Below are 23,127 nucleotides of genomic sequence, written 5' to 3'. Positions count from 1 at the left end.
ATGTTTGGGGGTCCCCAAGACCACCTTCAGGTTTAGTGATTTGCTGGAAGGACTTACAGAATACACTGAAAACTTAGTCATGGTTATAGTTTACTACAGCAGAAGGATACAGATTAAAATCAGCCCAGGGAAGAGACATAATGGGACAAAATCCAGAATTCCAAATATGGAGCTTCCAATTGTCCTGTCCTAGTGGAGTATGGACAGTGCTAACTGTCCCCAGCAACAGTGGGGGACAGTATGCCAACCAGGGAAGCTCCCCTGAACTTTGGTGTCCAGAGTGTTTATGCGGCTTTGTCCTGTAGACACGGTCAGCCCCCCAACCAGCTGGCCTCTTTGTCCAGCCACTGTGCAGAGGTTGAGCTGACCCAAAGCCCTCACCTTTAGGTGAGGATAGTTGTGAGACTATCTGGTGTGGCTCAGGGCCCCCAGGTAAACAAAGACACTTTTATCAGCAGGATTTTCCAAGAGGCTTAGAGATTATCTCCCAGGAGCCAAGGGCAAAGGCCAGACCTCTCTTTGGTCAAGGTTAAATTCTTTCCTACTAATATGTTTCCCACGTCATCACAGGGAATATTTTCAACAGTACTCAAAGGTTACGATTTAATATGGAGTCAATACTTATTTACTGCCACATCAAAAACATTCTTATGCAAAAATAGTTTCGCTTGCTTTGTTCTTCTGTGAGTGGTGAAGAGTACCGTGTGCACTAATATGGTTGGTGCCACTGCCTTGATTGTGCTGGGTGCCAGCAGTGTTACCCACCTTTGCTGCTGCACCATCAGTGCAAGTGTCAGCATAGTGAGAAAGACAAATAATGTCTTAATATTTATGAAAATAATTGACCACAGGTTTGCCCTCAGAAGCTCTGTTCTAACTTGAGTGTAGTTAGCAGTCTTTAGCTTGTCCTGTGATAAAATCTCATCTCCTAGAGGACCTAACTGCAGGTTCTTTGAGGGTAGCTTAATTATCTTCATTTCTGTAGTCTCCATTTTACCTGCCATAGTGCTCTGTACATAGTAGACATTCAGTAAATATTTGCCAAATTAATATATTTCATTTTCATCTCACCATTTCACCTTTTCATCACTGCAGGAACTCTTTCAAAAACTTTTGCTTCTGTTTAAAAGAGAAAAAAAAAAACCCACAAAGGATGACTGCTTTTCTTCGTTTGTGATATGCGTTTTTGTTGTTTAGAAGGGTTGTCAAATCCGTACTGTTTCCTTAGAACCTTGAGAATCAACTTTGATTATATTTCCCACATTGACATTTCAGTCTGTCTTGGAATTTTGCTTCCTGTAGTTCTAGCTCCTTCTGTCTTGGTACAGGCACTTCTCCAGGTCAGTGTGATGGACTTGAGCCTTTTCTCCACATCTGGCTTTGCTCTCAAATCCATCCCCTCGGTAGCCACCAAGATGATCTGTTTGAAATGCAGATAATAATAGCTTACGCTTACTCTGTGCCAGGCACTCTCGGAACACACTGAATCCTCAACAGTCTTGTGAGGGAAATACTGTTCGTTTTGCTCACTTTACTGATGAGAAACCTCAGGCCCAAAGACCTAGCTGTCTACTCTTAACTGTTCTAGATTGCTTCTTAAACCCCCTTGCTCTTATCTACAAGCCAAAGAGCAAACTCCTAAAGGTGACATCCAAGACCCTTTGTGATCTGACTTCTGTTCTTTTAGGACTTCATTATCTCCTGCCAGTTTCGTGCCACAAGCTCTAGCAATTCAAATCTGCTTATAGTTTACCCACACACTGTGCTACTATAACCTTGGCACCTTGGCTGATGTCCCGTCTGCCAGGTATGCCTGCTTGTGCCCTGTTCACGAATTCACAAATTCACTGGGAGCTTCTCAGGGAAGTTCTTCTCCACCTTTCTCTCTGTCTCCTCCCCGCTCCCCTCCCCTAGATAAGGAGCTGGCGATATAATGGGCAGACAGATTAAAAGCTGATACCTGATAACAAGTGTGGTGAGCAGAGTGAGAAAGATAATTATAATGAGTAAGGAAGGTAAATACTTTGCAATTAGCAGTTTGGTGCTGTGTCCCAAAGACCCTATCAGCTTCTTTGAGGGCAGGGACTCATTTTATACCAATTGTATATGGTAACATTAACAAAAAATAATTTTCTGAATAAATGAACACAACTTTTCTCCTAAACTGTATTTTCTATTTCATAATTTCCTTCAGATCCTCAAAATGATGAAAAGTCTCTTACAGACTTTTGGAAAATTGAATAAATGTCGATTTCTAGGATTTTATATTTTTAAACAATGAGTTTTCCTTCTCTTTTTTTTCCCTTTTGCAAGCTCCTTGCCCGACTGGAAGGTAGAAGTTCCTTGAAAGAAATAGAACCACATCTGTTTGCTGATGAAGACTCACCTGTGCATGGTAAAAACACAATCTCAAGCCAAAATATAGTGTCGTAAATTAAGTTTTATGAAACAAGTTTTTCCCCCACGTATGTTCATATACATACACACACTTCTAGCAACAGCCTATATAGGTTACACTGTGAGATTAAAAACTGAGAAAGATGATGATGAGACACTTTTTTTTTTTATGAGATACTTTTAAGCCTTCATTATCTGTGTCAGATGAGATGGGGTTTGCTTTATTTGCAGTTAAGTCTTCAGTATGAAAACCTCTTTTATCCCAGCACAGTATTTAATGGGAGTTTTGTTATTTATTTTTATTCTTTACAAGTTTGAGAATCACGGGAAAGTCCTTCGGTACTTGGTAGCTCTGTTAATATTTTTGCGATAGGGAGAATAATACCCACTTGTTTCACTGGCCCCTCTACACTAGGGAGAACTAGAAAGAAGGTAGTGTGCTTAGGTGGTTTTCTTCTTTTTTAATATAACAGCCTTAAAGAGATACAGTTCACCCAGTTAAGTGTACAATTTGCACACTTAGGCATCTGTCGGCACAATCAATTCTAGAACATTTTCTTCACCCCAAAAAGAAACCGTTGCCTATTACTAGTCACTACCCATTTCCTTTCACATCCCTTAGCTCTAGGCAACCACTAATCTACTTTCTGCCTCTATAGATTTGCCTTTTCTGGACATTTCATGTAATTGGAATCATACAGTATGTGGTGTTTTGTCACTTACTTTTTCCACTTTGCTTAATATTTTCAAGATTTATTATATTGTAGCATGCATCAGTAGTTCATTCCTTTTTATTGAATAATAATATTCTGTTGTACCCATTCATCAGTTGGTGTGTACATTTGGGTTGTTTCTACTTTTTGGTTGTTATGACTAATGCTGCTATGATCATTTTGTGTACGAGTTTTTCTGTGGAGAAATGTTTTCAGTTTCCTTGGATAATACCTCTGAGAGGGACTGCTAGGTTGTATGGTAACTCTGTGTTTAACCTTTGGCAAAATTGCCAGACTGTTTCCCAAAGTAGCTGCTTGGGAATTGCCACATTTTACTTGCCACTATCAGTGAAGTGTATAATGGTTCCAATTTCCCCACTTCCTGCAAACATGTTGCTGTCTGTCTTTTTGATTGTAGCCTTCCTAGTGAGTATGAAGTGATACCTCATTGTGGTTTTGATTTACATTTCGCTGATGGCTAATGGTATTAAGCATCTTTTACCACAATAAAAAAACAAAATGTCCTTCTTTGACTCTAATAACAATTTTTGTCTTAAAGTATACTTTGTCTGATAATAGGCTAGCCACTTCAGCTCTCTTTTGGTTACTGTTTGGTTACTATCAGCCTTGTAACATGAGATGTAAAGTGTGCCCATTGTAAACAACCTATAGTTGGATCATGTTTTTTTGTTCCATTTTGTCAATCTCCCTTTTGTCTGGACAGTTTAATCCATTTATTACTATTATTAGTTAAGATAGGGTTTATGACTGCCATTTTGCTATCTGTTTTATATGTGTCTTACATCTTTCGTTTCTCTATTCATCCTTTACTGTCTTCTTTTGTGTTAAATAGATATTTTCTAGTGTAGCATTTTAATTCCTTGTCATTATTTTTACTTTTTTTTTTCTTTGAGTTATTTACCTCGTGATTGCCCTGAGGATTACAATTACCATCTTAATTTATAACAATCTGGTTTGGATTAAATACCATCTTAATTTCAATATCTTATAAAAAACTTTGCTACCGTATAGCTCCATTCCTGTCCCCTTCCTTTGTGCTGTTTTAAATTACATATTTATATACGGTATGCCCTTAAACACACTTAAAATTTTGCTTAGTTAAAATCATTAAAATTACTTAATGCAGTTGTTTCTTAAATCAGATGAAAAAATAATTAAAAAATAATTAAAAATATAAAAATAATTTAATAATTATTTAATCTTAAATCAGATGAAAAAATAATTAAAAATATAAAACACTTATACTGTCTTTTATATTTACCTATGTAGTCCTATGTTCTTTATTAACTCATTTGGATTTGTTACTGTCTACTGCTGTCCTTTCATGCAGACTGAAGGACTCCTTTTAGTATTTCCTATAGAGCATATCTGTTAGTTAAAAAAAAATTCTAAACTATCAATAATAAATGACAAATTTTGATCAAACATGTTAGACAAAAGATTGAACTGTTTTTATTCTATCAGAAAGGATATTATTAAGTTGAACCTTACAAAACTGACATTAAAACATAGGTTCGAGGACTTCCTTGGTGGCGCAGTGGTTAAGAATCCTCCTGCCAATGCAGGGGACACGGGTTCAAACCCTGGTCCGGGAAGATCCCACATGCCATGGAGCAACTAAGCCCGTGTGCCACAACTACTGAGCCTGTGCTCTAGAGCCCAAGAGCCACAACTACTGAGCCCACGTGCCACAGCTACTGAAGCCTGTGCGCCTAGAGCCTGTGCTCCCCAACAAAGAGAAGCCACCGCAATGAGAAGCCTGCGCACCGCAATGAAGACCCAGTGCAGCCAAAAATAAATAAAATGAAAACAAAAAAAAAATAGGTTTGAAGCACAGCTTATACATTTGAATATTACATTTATAGAAACTTTAAAAACACCATTATGTTCAGTCACTAACAAAAAAGTTTACTTAAAACTATGATAGCTCTTAGAGCTATGAAACTGGTTAGATGGAAAAAAAGAACTGGTTAGATGAATATTCATTGGAGCAACAGCATACATAAGACTGGGATTATAAGAGTTATTTATCAACAACAGCAGTTTATCAGAAACTGTTATAGGGAAGCTCAAGTTGAAGCTGTAAGCGATTTAGCTGTTACAGGGGTCTCTAATGCTGTTGTAAAGCATATTTTTAATACTTTTTTTGGATAGTACTTAATTCAGTACCATATACAGACTCATTACCTCTTCAGTACTATAATGGTTGTACTCTGCAAATTCAGCGTGTTTGTTATACAATTAGTGGGTTGGTACCTAGATGGTGTATTTTTTTGGCTTTTCTTTCTTTTACTTATTTTGAAGGCTCTTTAAATTCGTAAACTTACTCTGACAATCTGTTACCCAAACCCCTTACGCATTCTATTTGTGAGAGTAACTGTCAAGGCCAAACCATCCAGATTTTCTGATTTAGTTTAATTTGTCTAATGTCAAACTGTAGAGGTGATTTTTTGGGCGGATCGTTTCCTTTAACTACCAGTTGTAATATGCAGTAGTTTGCCTGGACTAGGGTGAGATTTTTTTAACAGCTCACAGAAACTTACGAGATAGTGATTCAGATGCAGTTAAAAGGACCGTGTCTCCTCTACAGAACATAATGTTTGAATATTATTATTATTATTACTTTTTTGGCTGCATTGGGTCTTCATTGCTGTTGAGCGGGCTTTCTCTAGTTGCGGCGAGTGGGATCTACTCTTCGTTGCAGTGCACGGGCTTCTTATTGCGGTGGCTTCTCTTGTTGCGGAGCACAGGCTCTAAGTGCGTGGGCTTCAGTAGTTGCAGCGCAAGGGCTCAGTAGTTGTGGCTCGAGGGCTCTAGAGCACAGGCTCAGTAGTTGTAGCTCACAGGCTTAGTTGCTCTGCGGCACGTGGGGTCTTCTGGGGCCAGGGATCAAACCCGTGTCCCCTGCATTGGCAGGCAGATTCTTAACCACTGCGCCACCAGGGAGGTCCCTGAATATTATTTTTGATCTTATGATTAGATAGTAAATGTTTATAAAAATCAGAGAAATTGATTTCAGTTCATCACTAAACATATTTGCAGGGAATCTAGTTCAAGAAGTTAATGATAGTATTCATGTGTAATTTCCAAGTTTGCAGATTTTACTTACCCAGTTGTCATAAATGACCTTTTCCCCCACTTTGCTATTAATCTGTAAAAGGATAGGAGGGTTTCTATCTACCTAATAATCTCTTAGCCAGCCTTAAACTTTGCCTCAGTTTAACTTGTGCTGAACCAAGGCTCTAAGGAGTCCATATTTACACCACACCAGCTAGTCCTTCGTTAACACATGGATTTAGAAAGCCTTGTTAAACCATGTAGGAAAGCCTTTCTCTTTTGTGTTATGATGAAAAGTGTTCACGAGCACCACCCCTCTCTCCAAGAAAATACTTGGCAAACTTTTCATTTTTTCCCCTGTTCTGAGAATCCAGAAAATACCCAGAGATATCTCACAGTTACCATCTGACCAATATCAAGTATTTCTAGCTCTCTGTGGAGTCCCTCCTCTTTTACTTCAGAATATGTTACATTTCTCTTAGCTTAATTTATCTTCATTTGACTCTCCAGCCACATGGAACTGCTACTGAATTTTTTACTTTTTAAATGAGCCTAAACCATTGTGTTCTTTTCTAGTCCCTGATGTGTCCCTACCTTCCCCCACTCTGATTTCTCTCCTTGCTCTTACTCTAGAGGCAGTGACTGCTCCCTGTGCTGCCTTTCAGCTTATTGACTTCTTTTTTTTTAATAATAGACTTTAAAAAAATATTTATTCGTTTTTGGCTGCGTTGGGTCTTAGTTTCAGGACGTGGGAGCTTTCATTGCAGTGTGCAGGCTCTTTGTTTTGGCGTGCAGGCTTCTCTCTAGTGGCACACGGGCTCAGTAGTTACAGCACACAGGCTCTAGAGGACGTGGGCTTAGTTGCCCCGTGGCATGTGGGGTCTTAGTTCCCCAACCAGGGATCGAACCCGTGTCCCCTTCATTGGAAGGTGGATTCTTAACCACTGGACCGCCAGGGAAGTCCCTCAGCCTATCTTCTGAGTATCTCAGTTTTTAAAGTTTGGTTCATAAAATGTTTACATTAAATGTGCTTTTGCAGGCTACACATTTACTGCTATAAGGTTACTATCCAGGACCAGTTTAGTGATCTGTTTCCTACCCTCTCCTGCCATTTTTTTATTTTTAGAACTTTTCTGCTGCATTTAGTATTATTTAGAACTATTTCTATTAAATTTCTGTTTTATCTGTGTTTATGCTGACTTCTCTAACTGTGGATCTATCCAAAGAATTGAGTTTTGGCCCCCTATCTTAGTTTTAGGTTCACTCCCACCCCCCAAAGAGTTTTCTGTTCTCTATTTCTGTGTAACTTATTCCTAGATCGCTATATTCAGCCTCTTATTACTGTTGTGAATCTTAAATCATAGTGGCTGTAGGATATATTTATTTGTGACACCTAGAGATACATCTTAACTTACCATTTTGAAAGCTAAATTTTTTTTTTGAAAGCTAAATTCTTGTTAGGATATTTACATGATTATGTGAATTAAAAATCTCTGCTGGGCTTCCCTGGTGGCGCAGTGGTTGAGAGTCCGCCTGCTGATGCAGGGGACACGGGTTCGTGCCCCGGTCCGGGAAGATCCCACATGCCGCGGAGCGGCTGGGCCCATGGGCCATGGCCGCTGAGCCTGCGTGTCCGGAGCCTGTGCTCCGCAACAGGAGAGGCCACAACAGTGAGAGGCCCGCGTACCGCAAAAAAAGAAAAAAAAAAAAATCTCTGCTCTGCTTATGTGTTTTTTTTTACACAGCACTTCCAAGCCTATCTCTGAGAACTTTTAAATCACTACCTTAGGTTTAACCCTTACCTTCTAAGTGAAGGAGGCTGAAGACTTGATAGAAATGTAGTGTCAGCACACTCGGGCCCAGGGGCAGCTGGCCTTCACACCTGGCGACTCTGCTAACCAAAGCCCACATCCCCACCTGTAACTCCCTACCACAGCTGCTCCCTTTCAAAATGCCATGTTCCAAAATTGACTTTCTTCACCAAAAGAGAACTTACGTTTTCATTATTTAGATTTCTTCTAAGACATTCTTAAGAAGAAAGTAACCTGATGAAATGCATTCAAAAGATACCATACTTTGTGCTGGGGATAGTGTATTCAAGTCCCCACCTTAAAGTAGTGAACGAGAAATAGAATCAGTCAAGCAAATCATCAAAAATGATGTAGCACGTTAAGTGTGATGACAGAAGAGAACACAGCTTGCTCTTCCCACCTCAGAGTGTTGTTACTAGGATCCAGCGAGATACGCAGCCGTCCCTCTTCATTTGGAAAGCGCTATAAAAAGGTTGGTTACTGCTTCTCAGCCTCTTAGGCTGCCTTTCCTGGGGAAAGGAGAGAAGGTGCTTGCGTGTGGCCTGCTTGTCGGTCTCCGCGTCGTGTTTCTGCGTGGTCCTCTGTGTCCTCCAAACCACTTTCAGGTTAATCTTGCTAAGCTGTGTTTTCAGCTTTCCTTCACTATCATTAATATTGGTTCGGTGTTAATGTTTCTTCATCTAGTGAGTATAGCTTATTCTCTTTCTATAATAGAGGGCGGTAAAAGATTTTTATTTGGGGGCAGGGAGGATTTCCACTTAGCTCATCAGTTATATAGTAGGAGAGAGTAACCGGAACATCTGGATTGAATATAGTTTTAGTCACTGTGTTAACTTTTAATAAGAGCATCCATGAGCAATTGTTAATATGAAAATAGTTTTACTCCTTGAGGCTGGCATCTTGGGGGCAGGGGTTTGGGGGAGTCTTTAATTAAAATTTTGAATTGCAAATTGTATATAAGATTATAGTGGAAATTGGCTGAAGTTTTATACTACCTTAAATATGGTATGGTGACAGATTGCTAGGTTTCTTACACATTATTTGTGAATGTTCCAACATACAATGGTTTGTTAGGAATAACAGGAAATAAAGTAACTGGATTCTCAGATGGACTTGTAGTTTGTTTAGGGCCTAATAATCTGCATTTTTAACATAGTGTTTCCAATTATGTAGTTCAGCCATAAATTAAGTGGCAAACAGGGACCTCCCTGGTGGTCCAGTGGTAAAGAATCCGCCTTCCAATGCAGGGGACGCGGGTTTGATCCCTGGTCAGGGAACTAAGATCCCACATGCCGCAGGACAGCTAAGCCCGCATGCCCTGGAGCCTGTGCGCCACAACGAAGAGCCCGCATGCCACAACTAACACCCCATGCAACCTAAAATAAATAAATAAATAAATCTTTAAAAAACTAATTAAATGTCAAGCAAACAAGAATTGGAAGGCCACTGTTTAGAGTGGATTTTGAAAAGCGCTGGAGGCTGGACAGTTTCCCCAGGTGTTTTATTTTATCTGTGCTGTCGTCAATGAAAGAGAGTTATTGGAAACTATATAGAAAGAGATTTGGGGTCTTCAAAGTTTAGAGTAGTTGACTTTGATTTATAATGCTAGGAAAATAATTCACAGTGCAGATGTCATTTCAGCAAGACAGTATCAAGCGATACTCATATAGCAAAGGGTAACTGAAGGCAGTTTGGAAATGTGCAGGGGTGTTTTCACCTGAGGGGTGCAGTTGGCGCTTAGGGCCTGAAAGCTGTGGGTCCTTACTGCCTTGTATGTGTGAAACTGTACCATCAAGAACTGTTCCACCCATAATGCCAGCAATTTTGAGAAGCCCTAGTTAGGGACTGTTTCACTTGCACGTAGCAGAAGTCCAGCCAAGTGGCTTATTTTTCTCGCACAGGTATGGAGGCAGGCTGGTGTGCGAGGTTCCGTATTGTCATCCACGTCCTGGGTGCGTCCTGTCTTCCTGCCCCACCCTCCTTAGGGTCTGCCCTCCTCAGTGTATACCTGTCATCTTCGCTGTCATCTCAGAGGAGGGAGCGGCAGAGCAGACAGAAGTGGCGCCTGTGTGAGGACAGCACAACTTGGAAACCCCAACAGACATCCACCTGTGTCTCATTGGCTACAGCTGTGCTGCCTGCTGGCCTCTCGTTGCAAGGAAAACTGAGAAGAATCGTTTTTAAGCTGGGCACATTGCTTTCCCCCCAAACTGGGGTTTTATACTTAAGGAAAAATGAGAACCTGGATATGGGATAATTAACTACCAGAAATGGTGTGTACCAGTAGTCAGTAGCTTTTAAAAGACCCTAGATCTGTGGCACTTCATTCTTAGTGCTATAATGTCACCAATTTAAGTGTGAGTGTATGTGGACCCCTCACCAGGAGATTCCCTTAGGCCCGTTTCAACCATGTCATTTTGTTTTTCAAATTTTCTTTGTGCTAATTAATAGCCAACACCTTTCTCGGAGGTGAAATTTAGTGATTTACTTTTTATTTCCTTATTTATTTGTATTTGCTTATACAAATCCGTTTTGGCAAATGGATTTAGATCTTCTTTCAAAAGGAAAAAATTTCAGTAAATGTCTTTTTAAGCATTTTTGCACACTTTTCCTTTTGTAGGCTGTCGTTGTAGGCTATCAAATGCTGCTGCATTTTGACTGACATTTTTAAATTTTACACAGGTGATATTCTTGAATTTCATGGCCCAGAAGGAACAGGAAAAACAGAAATGCTTTATCATTTAACAGCACGATGTATACTTCCAAAATCGGAAGGCGGACTGGAAGTAGAAGTCTTGTTTATTGACACAGATTACCACTTTGATATACTTCGGCTTGTTACGATTCTTGAGCACAGACTATCCGAAAGTTCTGAAGAAATAATCAAATACTGCCTTGGGAGGTTGTTCTTGGTGTACTGCAGTAGTAGCACCCAGTTACTTCTCACACTGTACTCACTAGAAACTATGTTCTGTAGTCACCCCTCCCTCTGCCTTTTGATTTTGGACAGCCTGTCAGCTTTTTATTGGATAGACCGTGTCAATGGAGGAGAAAGTGTTCACTTACAGGAGTCCACGCTGAAGAAATGTTCCCAACTCTTAGAGAAGCTGGTAAATGAGTATCGATTGGCTCTTTTTGCAACAACACAAAGTATAATGCAGAAAACCTCAAGCTCAGCAGAAGGGCCTTCTTGTGCCTTTAATCGCCAGAGTGATGCGGATGTAGACTATAGACCCTATCTGTGTAAGGCGTGGCAACAAGTGGTGAAGCATAGAATATTTTTCTCCAAACAAGAGGATTCCAAAACGAGCAACCAGTTTTCTTTAGTTTCACGTCATTTAAAAAGTAACAACTTAAAAAAACATTTTTTTATTATTGGAGAGAGTGGTGTTGAGTTTTGTTGATATGTATCATAAGATAGTCTTTTTGTAGGATATTATGCAAATTTTAAAACGTCTTTAATAGGCCAAAAGGGTTTGATTCTAAAGTTCTTAAACTCTAAGGGAATTTAACATAACCGTGTTTCTATATAGAATGGATTTCTTAAACTAGTACAGTAGAACCTTAGACTCTTCTTCCTTAGGTTGTTGAAGATTATTCAAAGTGATAATAACAATTAAGCTATATTAAGTTGTTTTAAGACTAAGTAAATAAGATACATTTCAGTCCAAATAAAGTGGAGTATTCTAACTTTGTGTCACATTTCTGGAATTCAGTTAAATACTTGTTTAGGAAAGTTGAAATGCATTTCTGATTTTTCATATGTAACTCCTTTAAGAAGCTGTAAATTTGGAAAATGTTTCTGTAGAGCTGTTATTTCTGTAAAGAGGATGAAAACAAGGAGCCTACCCAATCTGCCTTTCACACCAAAGACGATGGAAAGTCAGAGCACTTTGATCTGTTTTACTGAATTCAAAGATGGAGCTGCATTATGCTTGAGTTTCTGTATAATTTCTAAAACACAGGGAAATAAGATACCCATTCAAGGAGTTCTGTGAATATTGAAATTTTCAACTTTCTTGTTAAGTGATAGATAAATGCTAAAACTATATAGTAACTGTATGTTACTTGTGTTTTCTTACCCATTTAGAATACTTCAGACATACTCTGAAATGAATTGAAATGTTTCCAGCTGAGAGCTGGACAAGGCTGTATATACTTTGGCCCAGTAATGACCAGAAAGGGGAGCATGCACCTCCAGGGGCACACAAGGTAGTGTATTGTGGAAGAGGAAGAAAATTTTAGAACTTTGATTTATGTATTTTAATCTAAGAAAAGATTAAATTATATCAATATTTGATATTCAGATTGACCCTGGCACTCACTCAACCTATATATCAGATTGCCTTATGTCACATGTATATTTGAGGTATCCTGTGGGAAAAGTGGAAAGAATTGACAGTGGTGTTCTCACAGGTATGTTCATTTATATGTAACCTATTTAGTTAAAATTAACTGTACGTTCACTTATCTAACGAAGATTCTTTATAAGGGCTTAAAGGATCATCTTCATAATGCAGGCATAGCAGATGTAGCATGTGCTGTCCATACCTGGAGCTCCTGGAGCTTACCTGCAGTTCCCCAAACCCAAAGACTTCTGAAGGTGTCTCTGGACGCCAGAGCCTGCTGCATGGGGCCCAAACCTGGCAGTCCTTAAGCAGTGAGGGTCAGGATTTGGTAGATGAATGCACCTGCTTCCTCACCCCTCAGTGAGGACAACGACGCATTTCTCAGGGTGGCCCTGGTAGGACTGATTCCCAGTCACTTACAGCAATAATCTATCATTAACTCACCGTTTATTGCCTCCCATCCTTCCCTCTCACTTCCCCACTCTCATGGGGCTCCTGGGATTGTCTCCCTAATGAGCAAATCCTTGTCTAGGAACTACTTTTGTTGTGGGTTGAGGGGGAACCAAACTGTCGGCAGGCGTCAGACTAACAGCCCCTCTAGGCTCAGTATTTGCTCTTTAGCCACATTATGGAATTTAAAATGATGGCATTCTAATTGGCTGTCAAGTTAAATTACATTGGATCACATTACTGTCATTCATACCCGCTTACCTGTGTGCCATCAATAAATGTTCTCTTGCCATTAATATACTTTTAAATATTTACATATTTTATCCATAGTTCATCCTTTTTCAGCTTATATTTTTCTGTATGTTATTACATGCAATACATGTTACACATAAGTAATTTATAACTATTTGTATGTTGAGGGAATATGCTTATTTTTCCCCCATAAGAGTGTGTGATCAGTAAGAGTGACAATCTCTTGCTGTAATTAAGAGGACTTCTCCTTTTAGCTGTTGAGATGTGAAAATTCTGTTACCTTCCCTGTCAAGCTCTGGGTGTGTGTTACACGTGTTTATGAAAAACTTAGCGACTCTTAGCAGAATTCTGGCCTTGGCTATGATAGGAGTTTCCATTTCTCCTCTGTATAAATGAAGTGCTAATTTAATGGGCTTTTATTCACAGATTTATAACTTATTCTTCAGGAACATGATTAAAAAATAATGAACTTTTATATTAACTTAAATGATCAATTATGTATTAATGTGTCAGACCAAAGACTTAGTTATCTTAAAAAGATTTGTTATCTAACATGTTAGAAGGAATTAATCCTGGCTAATAAAAAAGTCTTTTAAACTAAAAGTTATACCAATGGGATTTCTTGAACACTGTAGAAAAATTAATACTTGTAAAAAGAACCAACCTTAAAGGGGTAGAAGCGGCACATCCTGAGCCACAGGTGGCGGATAATGGGGATGCTGGATGGGACCAGAGGAATAACAGGAGTGAGGGTTACAGATCCTAGGGTAGTCATCCCATTTACTTGTTTAAAAGGGGGGGACCATAAAATACATTTCTTACAGGTGAACTTCTCAGGGAGGCCATTTAAAACATGCGTAGGAAAGATATTTCCGATACTCATCTGATAAACGCTATAGAAAGTCAAGACAGTGCTCACCTTATCACTTCCACTGTATAAAGTTGTCAGCTTTCAGCTCGCAAATGCTGGATTAATATCATTCCAGAAAACTTTGATGCAGACTGCTCTTCTGTATGGATTATCTAAGAATGAGGATGAAACAGACATTTTCAGATGAACAGAGACTGAGAATTTACCACCAAAATTGCCTCACCAAAGGGACTTCTGAAAGATGGACTTGAAGGAGGAAGAATATGATCCCAAAGCCTGAAATGTAAGAAGTAATAGTGAGTAGAGAAAATAGTAAGCACATGAAGAAATCTAAAGAAATATTGATGGTGTAAAACCACATCCAATTTATGGGAGGAAGAAACGATATAAAGTAGCAATTCTAGGCATCCCATTGCCTATAAGCCTAGTACATAGAAGGTAGGTAATCGAAATTATATCAATCGAAATAGCTTGTATTATTCTGAAGGAGAGTAAAGATATGGACCAAGTTTAGACTTAAGTATTAACTTGACAATTTGAAGAGCTGCTTCTAAAAGAAACAAATTAATATATGCTCCAGTAGTATATGTTGAGGCAAAAGGGAAAAGAGAAAAACAAAAAATGAGCAAACACAGAAAAAGTGGATAGGACAAATGAGCACTAAATAATGCGGTAGAGATAAATCCAGTTATAAATGTGTTGAACTCTTCTGTGAAAAATCTTGGGTAATTAGGCTAGAGTTTTAACAGTCTGCTATATGCTTTTTAAGGAAATACATCTAAAACCAAGATACAGAAATGTTGAGAGCCTAAAGATGAAAAAGACCAGAAAAGTATCAAAGGAAGCTCCTGGAGCTGTATAAGGAGACTTTAACTGTGGTAATATTTTCTGTCTTAACTGGTTAATGATAGAAGGTTTAGTTTATATGTCCTTTGTAAGATAACTTCAAAAATATAAAGCAGGCTTCCCTGGTGGCGCAGTGGTTGGGAGTCTGCCTGCTAATACAGGGGACACGGATTCGAGCCCTGGTCTGGGAGGATCCTACATGCCACAGAGCAGCTAGGCCCGTGGGCCACAACTACTGAGCCTGTGCATCTGGAGCCTGTGCTCCGCAACAAGAGAGGCCGCGATAGTGAGAGGCCCGCGCACCGCGATGAAGAGTGGCCCCGCTTGCCACAACTAGAGAAAGCCCTCGCACAGAAACGAAGACCCAACACAGCCATAAACAAATAAATAAATTTTTAAAAAATAGCAAAAATTTAGAGACTACAAGGAGAAATTGACAGTCAACATCATGGTAGACATTTTAATATACCTGGGAGACCAAGCAGTTAAAAAATCAGTTAAAGAGAGAGAATCTAAGCACAAGCTCAAACTTGATCTAATAAACGTATGTAGAGCTCTGCAGACAAAATGAGAATGCGTATCTTGAACACAAAAGGAAAATTTATGAAAACTGATCATGTGCTATGAGAAGACATCAAATTTCAGAGAGTCAGTATCATGGAGATCATTTTTCTTCATTATAATGCACTTGTCAGAAGTCAACAACAAAAAGGATAACTAGAAAGTTTCCAAATTTAGAAAAAAGTTTAAATTTCTAAATAATCAATAGGTCACATAAGAAATCATATTCACAATTAGAAAATACTAACATACAAATTGTTAGAAAAAGAATAAACACAAAGGACACAGGAGAAAAACTGAGTAGAAATTACTGAAATAGAAGACACAAGAGAAGCAACAAAGTCAAATGACTGCCAAGAGCAAGGGCTCAAACGGTTTTCAGAGCGAACAGGAAGGCATGACTGTAAATAGAACGGAGACTTTATATCAGTAACAACCGGTATCAGTAAATCTGAAAACTGAGGCAGTGGACACATGAAAACAATCTCAAAAAAAATCCCTGCAAAATACTGTAATCATTACAAGACTTGAATCAGTCATTTGAACTCTCCCCACAGTCATTTAGGGGGACTTCCAGTCATAGCAGGATATGTCGCTACCAAAACAGATCCTCTCTGGAGGATGACAGTATCATTCATAGGCCTCAAGTTATTTTTAAAAGTGAATTCTTAAATGCAGTGTCCAAAATACAATCTAAGGTATTACGGTACACAAAAAGACAGGTCTCTATGGGTGAGAAACTGCAGAAAGACAGGACCACCCCCCCCAGACATGAATGTATGTATCAACACATCCACGACTCATGCAGACTAAGAATACCACGTCCACGACTCATGCAGACTAAGAATACCACATCCACGACTCATGCAGACTAAGAATACATGGGAGGAACGCCAGGAGTCAGGAGTCGGCTAAATGGAGTGGGTGTTCTAAGGTCCTTACATTGTCTGGGAGAAGGAAAGGTATCAACGTTAGACACTGATAAAGAGATTGCGTCTTATGATCTCTAGAATAACCACTCAAGAATAGGAAAAAAAGGTTTTAACTTTTCACATTAAAGGAATGGACAAAGGTCCTCCATTAAATGCGACCTAAGAGGAGGCTGGTATATGTACAGTAATACCAGACAAAAGATACTAAGTTAAGGATAGAAGGTATCTTTACTAGAGGTAAAGAAAAAGTGAAGTTGATAAAACTTTCAATTCACCAGGATGATATAAAGTTTACAGACATACAAGGGGAGTAGAGACATTGAGAATTACATTTGGAGATTTTAACACCCGAATAATTGGTAAACAGTAAACAAAACAAAATCAGTAAGGATACTAAAAATAGAACAGGGTGATCCACAAACACCACACCGCTCATCAAGTGCAGAATACATTATTTTTCAGCATGCTTATAACATATTTCAGGGACCATATAGTGGGCCATAAAGCTGTGTCAACAAAATTCAAAGGATTGAAATCACAGAGTAAGTTCTCCAGTGCTGATACAATTACACCAGAAATCAGTAATGAAAAGATAATAGAAAATCTGCATATATTTCAAAAGTAAGGAATAAACTTCAAAATAAAATAAATTGGAGATATCACAATAGAAAATAGAAAATATTTAATTCACTAATGAAATTTATATCAAATATGAGGAGTATTGTTAAAACAATACTTAGGGGGAAATTTATAGCCTTAAACCCTTTTGTTAGATCAGATGGAAGGCTAAAAAAGGAGCTAAATAAGCATTTCCTTAAAGAAGAAAATGAATAGTAAATTAAATCCCCTTCCCCAAATAAAAGAAATGTAATAACAAAAGCAGAGATAAATAAAATGGGAAAAATGTAATAAGGGATCAATAAAGCCAATACAGAGGAGGCAAGAATATACAATGGGGAAAAGACAGCCTCTTCAATAAATGGTATTGGGAAAACTGGATAGCTATACGCTAAAGAATTCAAACTGGACTACTTTCTCTTCACCATGCACAAAGGTAAATTCAAAATGGATTAAAGACTTAAATGTAAGACTCCTAAAACTTCTAGGAGAAAACAGGCAGGATGCTCTTTCACAGTGGCCTAGTAATATTTTTTTTGGTTATATCATCTCAGGCAAGGGAAACAAAAGCAAGAATAAACATATGGTACTACATCAAATTAAAAAGCTTTTGCACAGTGAAGGAAACTATCAACAAAACAGAAAGGCCACCTACTGAATGGAAGAAGATATTTGCAAATGATATATCTGATGAGGGGTTAATATCCAAAATATACAAAGATCTCATACAACATCAAAAAACCAACCCAATTAAAAAATGGACAGAGGATCTAAATAGACATTCATCCAAAGAAGACATACAAATGGCCAACAGGAAAAGATGTTCAACGTCACTAATTATCAGGGAAATCCAAATCAAAACCACAGTGAGATGCCACCTCACACCTGTCAAAATGGCTGTTATAAAAAGACATCAAATAACAAGTGTTGGTGAGGGTGTGGAGAAAAGGGAACCCTAGTGCACTGCTGGTGGGAATGTAAATTGGTGCAGCCACTATGGAGAACAGTATGGAGATTCCTCAAAAAATTAAAAATAGAGCTACCATATGATCCAGCATTTCCACTTCTGAGTATTTATCTGAAGAAAATGAAAACACTAGTTAGAAATGATAGATGCACCCCATGTTCATTGCTGCATTATTTACAATAGCCAAGATACGGAAGCAACCTTAAGTGCCCATCAGTAGATGAATGGATAAAGAAGATGTGGAATGTATACACACACACACACACACACAAAATGGAATATTACTCATAAAACAAATGAAATCTTGGATTTCCCTGGTGGCACAGTGGTTAAGAATCTGCCTCCCAATGCACGGGACACAGGTTTGAGCCCTGGTCTGGGAAGATCCCACATGCTGCAGAGCAACTAAGCCCGTGCACCACAACTACTGAGCCTGCACTCTAGAGCCTGCGAGCCACAACTACTGAGCCCGTGTGCCACAACTACTGAAGCCCACGCACCTAGAGCCTGTGCTCCGCAACAAGAGAAGCCAGCGCAGTGAGAAGCCTGAGCACCGCAACGAATAGTAGCCCCCACTCGCTGCAACTAGAGAAAAGCCCATGCGCAGCAACAAAGACCCAATGCAGCCAAAATTAAATAACTTAATTTTTTTTTAAAAAACTGAAATCTTGCCATTTGTAACAACATGAATGGACCTAGAGGTTATTATGCTAAGTAAAATAAGTGGGACAAAGACAAATACTGTATCATTTCACTCATATCTGGAATCTAAAAAAACAAATGAACAAACATAAAACAGAAACAGTCATAGATACAGGGAACAAACAGGTGGTCACCAGAGGGGAGAGGGTTAGGGGGATGAGAGAAATAGGTGAGGGAGGTTAAGAGGTATAAACTTACAGTTGCAAAATAAATGAGTCACAGGGATGAAATGTGCAGTGTGGGGAATACAGTCAATAATTATGTCATATCTTTGGTGACGGGTGATAACTAAACCTATCATGGTGATCATTTTGAAATGTATAGAAATATCAAATCACTATGTTGTGTAACAGGAACTAGCATATTGTGGTAGGCCAATTATACTTCAAAAACAAACTCATAGAAAAAGAGGTCATACTTGTGTTTACTAGAGGTAGTGGGTAGGCATGGGGGGAACTGGATGAAGGCCGTCAAAGGAACAAACTTCCAGGTATAAGTACCAGGGGTGTAATATACAACATGACTAATTAACACTGCTGGATGTTGTGTAGGAAAGTTGTCAAGAGAGTGAATGGTAAGAGTTCTCATCACAAGGATAAAATATTTTTTCTGTGTCTTTAATTTTGTATCTATATGAGATGATGGATGTTCACTACACTTACTGAGGTAATCATTTCATGATGTATGTAAGTCAATCATTATGTTGTACACCTTAAACTTACACAGTGCTGTATGTCAAATATATCTCAACAAAACTGGAAGAAAAAAGACATATATATATAAAGAACACGAAAAGACAGTCAACAAACAATTCAGTGAAATGTAAATAGCATCATGACCAAGTTGGGTTTATCCCAGAACTCAAGGTGGGCCTAGCATTTGAAAATCGGTAAAGTTTGCCACATAAACTAGATTAAAGGGGGAAAAGTTAAGATACCAAACAATGCAGAAAAAGTGTTTGATAAAATTCAGTTATTTCATGATAAGTCACTGTAAGTTTCTCACGAAGAGATTACAGTAAAATTAATGTGAGTACATCAGTAGATACAGAGAAGCCTTTAATAAAATTCAACATCTTTTCACAATATTAAGTCTTCCTGTAGAACAGAAGAGAATTTCCTGGAACTGATAAAAGGTATCTACAAAAACCCCACAGTAAACATTACTAAATAGTGAAACAGTAGAAGCATTACCTTTAAAGTGAAGAACAAGACAAAACGTCTGCCGTCACTTTTGACATTGTACTGAAAGGGTCCACACAGTAAGGCACGGAAAATGAATAAAAGGCGTCAGGAAGAAACAAAGTTGTCATTATTGTAAGATTGTACGGTTGTGTACATGGAAACCCAAAAGCCATCTGTAAATAGATATTAGAATTAAGAGTTTAGCAAATGTGTTAGTTAAAAGATCAACATTTAAATATTTCTAAATACCAGCAACAGGATTAGAAAAATGGAATTTTAAAAGTACACAATTTCAATCATAACTAAAAATATAAGATACCTGGAAATCTCACAAAAATATGCAAGACCTTTTGGAGAAAATCACAAGGCTATATTGAAAGAAACTAAAGAAAACCTAAACAAATGGAGAGAGGTAGCATGTTCATAGACTGAGAGACTCAGTATTATAAAGACATCAATTCTGCCACTGATTAATTGATCCAGTGCAATTCCTGTCAAAATCCTAACAAAGTATTTTTGTTTTCTTTCATTTTGGAACTTAAATGATTCTTAAATTTAGCAGAGCAAGGAGCCAAGGACAGCCAAGACCCTTGTATCAGTTCAGGTCTTCTAGGAGACAGATGCAAAAATGTGTCTAGAAGTGTGAGATGTAAAGGATAAAGAGAAGAAGCAGGAATGGGCAGGGAGAGCCTTCAGAGTGTGCTGCAGGTCTGACACCTGTGGGTGGAGGAAGGAAGGAAGGACTGGCAGGAAGAGCTTCAGACTGGCTGCAGAGCTCAGAAAGTCTTGGCCTGACCACAGGGAACGCCGGTGCGAAGACTGTAGAGGGTCATACATTGGGCCAGTCCTTAGTACTCCTGCCTTGCTTGGGCATTGGTTAGCTGCCTGGGAAGGACATGACCTCAGCTCAATTGCTGCAGCAGATCCAGAAGATGCTTTAGGGGGAGGCTGTTAACGAACCCCACCCATTGCGGCAGATTCACTCTCAAAGGAAATCTGAGTGGTGCACTTCTTTTTTTTTTTTTTTTAATTATTTATTATCATTTATTTTTGGCTGCATTAGGCCTTCGTTGCTGTCCATGGGCTTTCTCTAGTTACGGTGAGCGGGGGCTACTCTTTGTTGGGGTGCGTGGGCTTCTCTTTTTGTGGAGCATGGGCTCTAGGCATGCAGGCTTCAGTAGTTGTGGTGTGCGGGCTCAGTAGTTGTGGCGTGCGGGCTTAGTTACTCTGCGGCATGTGGGATCTTCCCGGACCAGGGCTTGAACCCGTGTCCCCCTGCATTGGCAGGCAGATTCTTAACCACTGCGCTACCAGGGAAGCCCCGAGTGGTGCACTTCTAATGCTGCTCTGTGTTCTGAAAGAAGACTGAGGTAGGGAGCCTTACCCTATTATGTGGAAAGATATTATATAGCTAAAGTAATTAAGATTGTGTCTTATTGGTACAAGGATAAGCAAGTAGAACAGCATAGAGCAGCAGAACAAACCCACCCAAGTATGGAGCTTAATACATGTCAGAAGTAGCAAATCACTGTGGGAAGGATGGACTGTTCACATTGTAGCAAGGATGGATGACGTGGAAAAAAATGAAACTGGACCTTTATATATATATAGTTGAAAAATCCATTTCAATGGTTAAAGACATAAATGTAAAAGCAAAACATTAAAAACTACAGAAGACTATACATGAGAATATATTTGTGATCTTGGAGTAGGGAAGTACTTCTTCAAACAGACACAAAAAGCAATCAATAGCCATAATAGAAAAGAAAAATTTTGACAACATTAAAACTTTGAACTTCTATTCATCAAAAGATAGTGAAAAGCTTGGGCTTCCCTGGTGGTGCAGTGGTTGAGCGTCCACCTGCTGATGCAGGGGACACGGGTTCGTGCCCCGGTCTGGGAAGATCCCACATGCCGCGGAGCGGCTGGGCCTGTGAGTCATGGCCACTGAGCCTGCGCATCCGGAGCCTGTGCTCCGCAACGGGAGAGGCCACGGCGTTGAGAGGTCCGCGTACTGCAAAAAAAAAAAAAAATAGTGAAAAGCTACAAACTGAAAGTATGAAAGTATATTTGCAACCCATGTGAACGACATGTTTAATATCCAAACCAAATTAAATATATACACAGATGAATATACACATTGTAATTTTTTCTGTTCATTAGCTTTTCTAATTCGTTATAATTGTGTATACATATGGTGTACACACAAATCAATAAGGAAGAATTAATGCATAGGGAAGTGGGCAAAACATTTAGAGGCATTTCACAGAAGGAGAAACAGGAATAGTCAAGAAACATGAAATGAGGTTCAATCTCATTGGTAATTGGAAATACAGGTTAAGATCTTAAGATGTCATTTCATACACACCTGGTTGACAGAAACTGGAAGGCTGGCAGTACTAAGTGCTGAAGAAGGTAGGCAACAAAGGGAAGCCCAGTTGAGTGCTGGTGGGAATGCAAGCCAGCTGTGTGTGGAACAGCACGTAACACACATACCCCTTTCGTCTGGCATATACCCTTGAGAAGTTCTTGCTCCTATGCAGCAGGAGAGTTGCATGAGTGTATTAGCATTGTACCAGCAAAAGCCGGAATCAACTAAAACATCCACTCACCAGAGAATGGAGAAAGAAATGGTAGTTTATCCCTCCTGTTAAGCCCTGAACAGCATTAAAAATGAATGCACTACTGCAAGATACATAAGCATTAGATAAATCGTAGAAACATAATGTTGAATTTTCTTAAAAGATTGCAGAAGGACTTCCCTAGCAGTCCGGTGGTTAAGACTCCGTGCTCCCAATGCAGGGGGAACAGGTTCCATCCCTGGCTGGGGAACTAAGATCCCACATGCCACACATGGCATGGACAATTAAAAAAAATAATTGCAGAGGAATACTTTCAGCATAACACCTTTTTGATAGCTTTATTAAGATATAAATCACATACCATAAACTTCACCCATTTAAAGGATACCCTTGTGGGTTTTAGTTTATTTAGAGTTGTACAACTATTTTAATTTTAGAAAATTTTCATCATCCCCAAAAGAAACTCCATATCCACTCTCAGTCATTCTCCCCAGCCCTTGGCAACCACTAATCTACTTTCTGACTATAGATTTGCCTATTCTGGACATTTCCTATAAATGAAATCACACAATAGGTGGCCTTTTGTGAGGCATCTGTCACTTAGGATAATGTTTTCAAGATTCTTCCCTGTTGCAGCAAGTGTCGGTACTTCATTCCTTTTTATTGCCATGTAATATTCTATTATGGAAATATATACCACTTTTTTAAAATTCCATCCATTGAAAGACATTTGGGTTGCTTCCAATTTGGGGCTATTATGAATAGTGCTGCCGTGAACACTCATACATTTTTAATGTGGAGATTCTTTAAAAAA

The 23,127-nt window shown here is 39.0% G+C and overlaps 1 protein-coding gene across 1 annotated transcript; it reads left to right on the top strand.

Moving 5' to 3' along the window:
* Positions 1 to 714: 714 nt before the first annotated feature.
* On the top strand, positions 715 to 11,403 carry XRCC2 (X-ray repair cross complementing 2). Its single transcript, XM_065883630.1, has 3 exons — positions 715 to 801; positions 2,314 to 2,395; positions 10,682 to 11,403. Exons 1-3 carry the CDS (start codon positions 715 to 717, stop codon positions 11,401 to 11,403), a joined length of 891 nt encoding a protein of 296 aa, XP_065739702.1.
* The last annotated feature ends 11,724 nt before the right edge of the window (positions 11,404 to 23,127 follow it).

Source organism: Phocoena phocoena, chromosome 9 (assembly GCF_963924675.1).
Source record: "Phocoena phocoena chromosome 9, mPhoPho1.1, whole genome shotgun sequence".
In the NCBI taxonomy this organism is placed as follows: Eukaryota; Metazoa; Chordata; class Mammalia; order Artiodactyla; family Phocoenidae; genus Phocoena; species Phocoena phocoena.
This window is presented reverse-complemented; position numbering and strand designations above follow the sequence as displayed.

Coding starts and splice junctions, on each gene's coding strand:
- XRCC2 (XM_065883630.1), top strand. CDS start 715: ATGGTTGGTGCCACTGCCTTGATTGTGCTGGGTGCCAGCAGTGTTACC. Junction 802..2,313: donor TCAGTGCAAGTGTCAGCATA/GTGAGAAAGACA, acceptor CCCTTTTGCAAG/CTCCTTGCCCGACTGGAAGG. Junction 2,396..10,681: donor TGAAGACTCACCTGTGCATG/GTAAAAACACAA, acceptor AATTTTACACAG/GTGATATTCTTGAATTTCAT.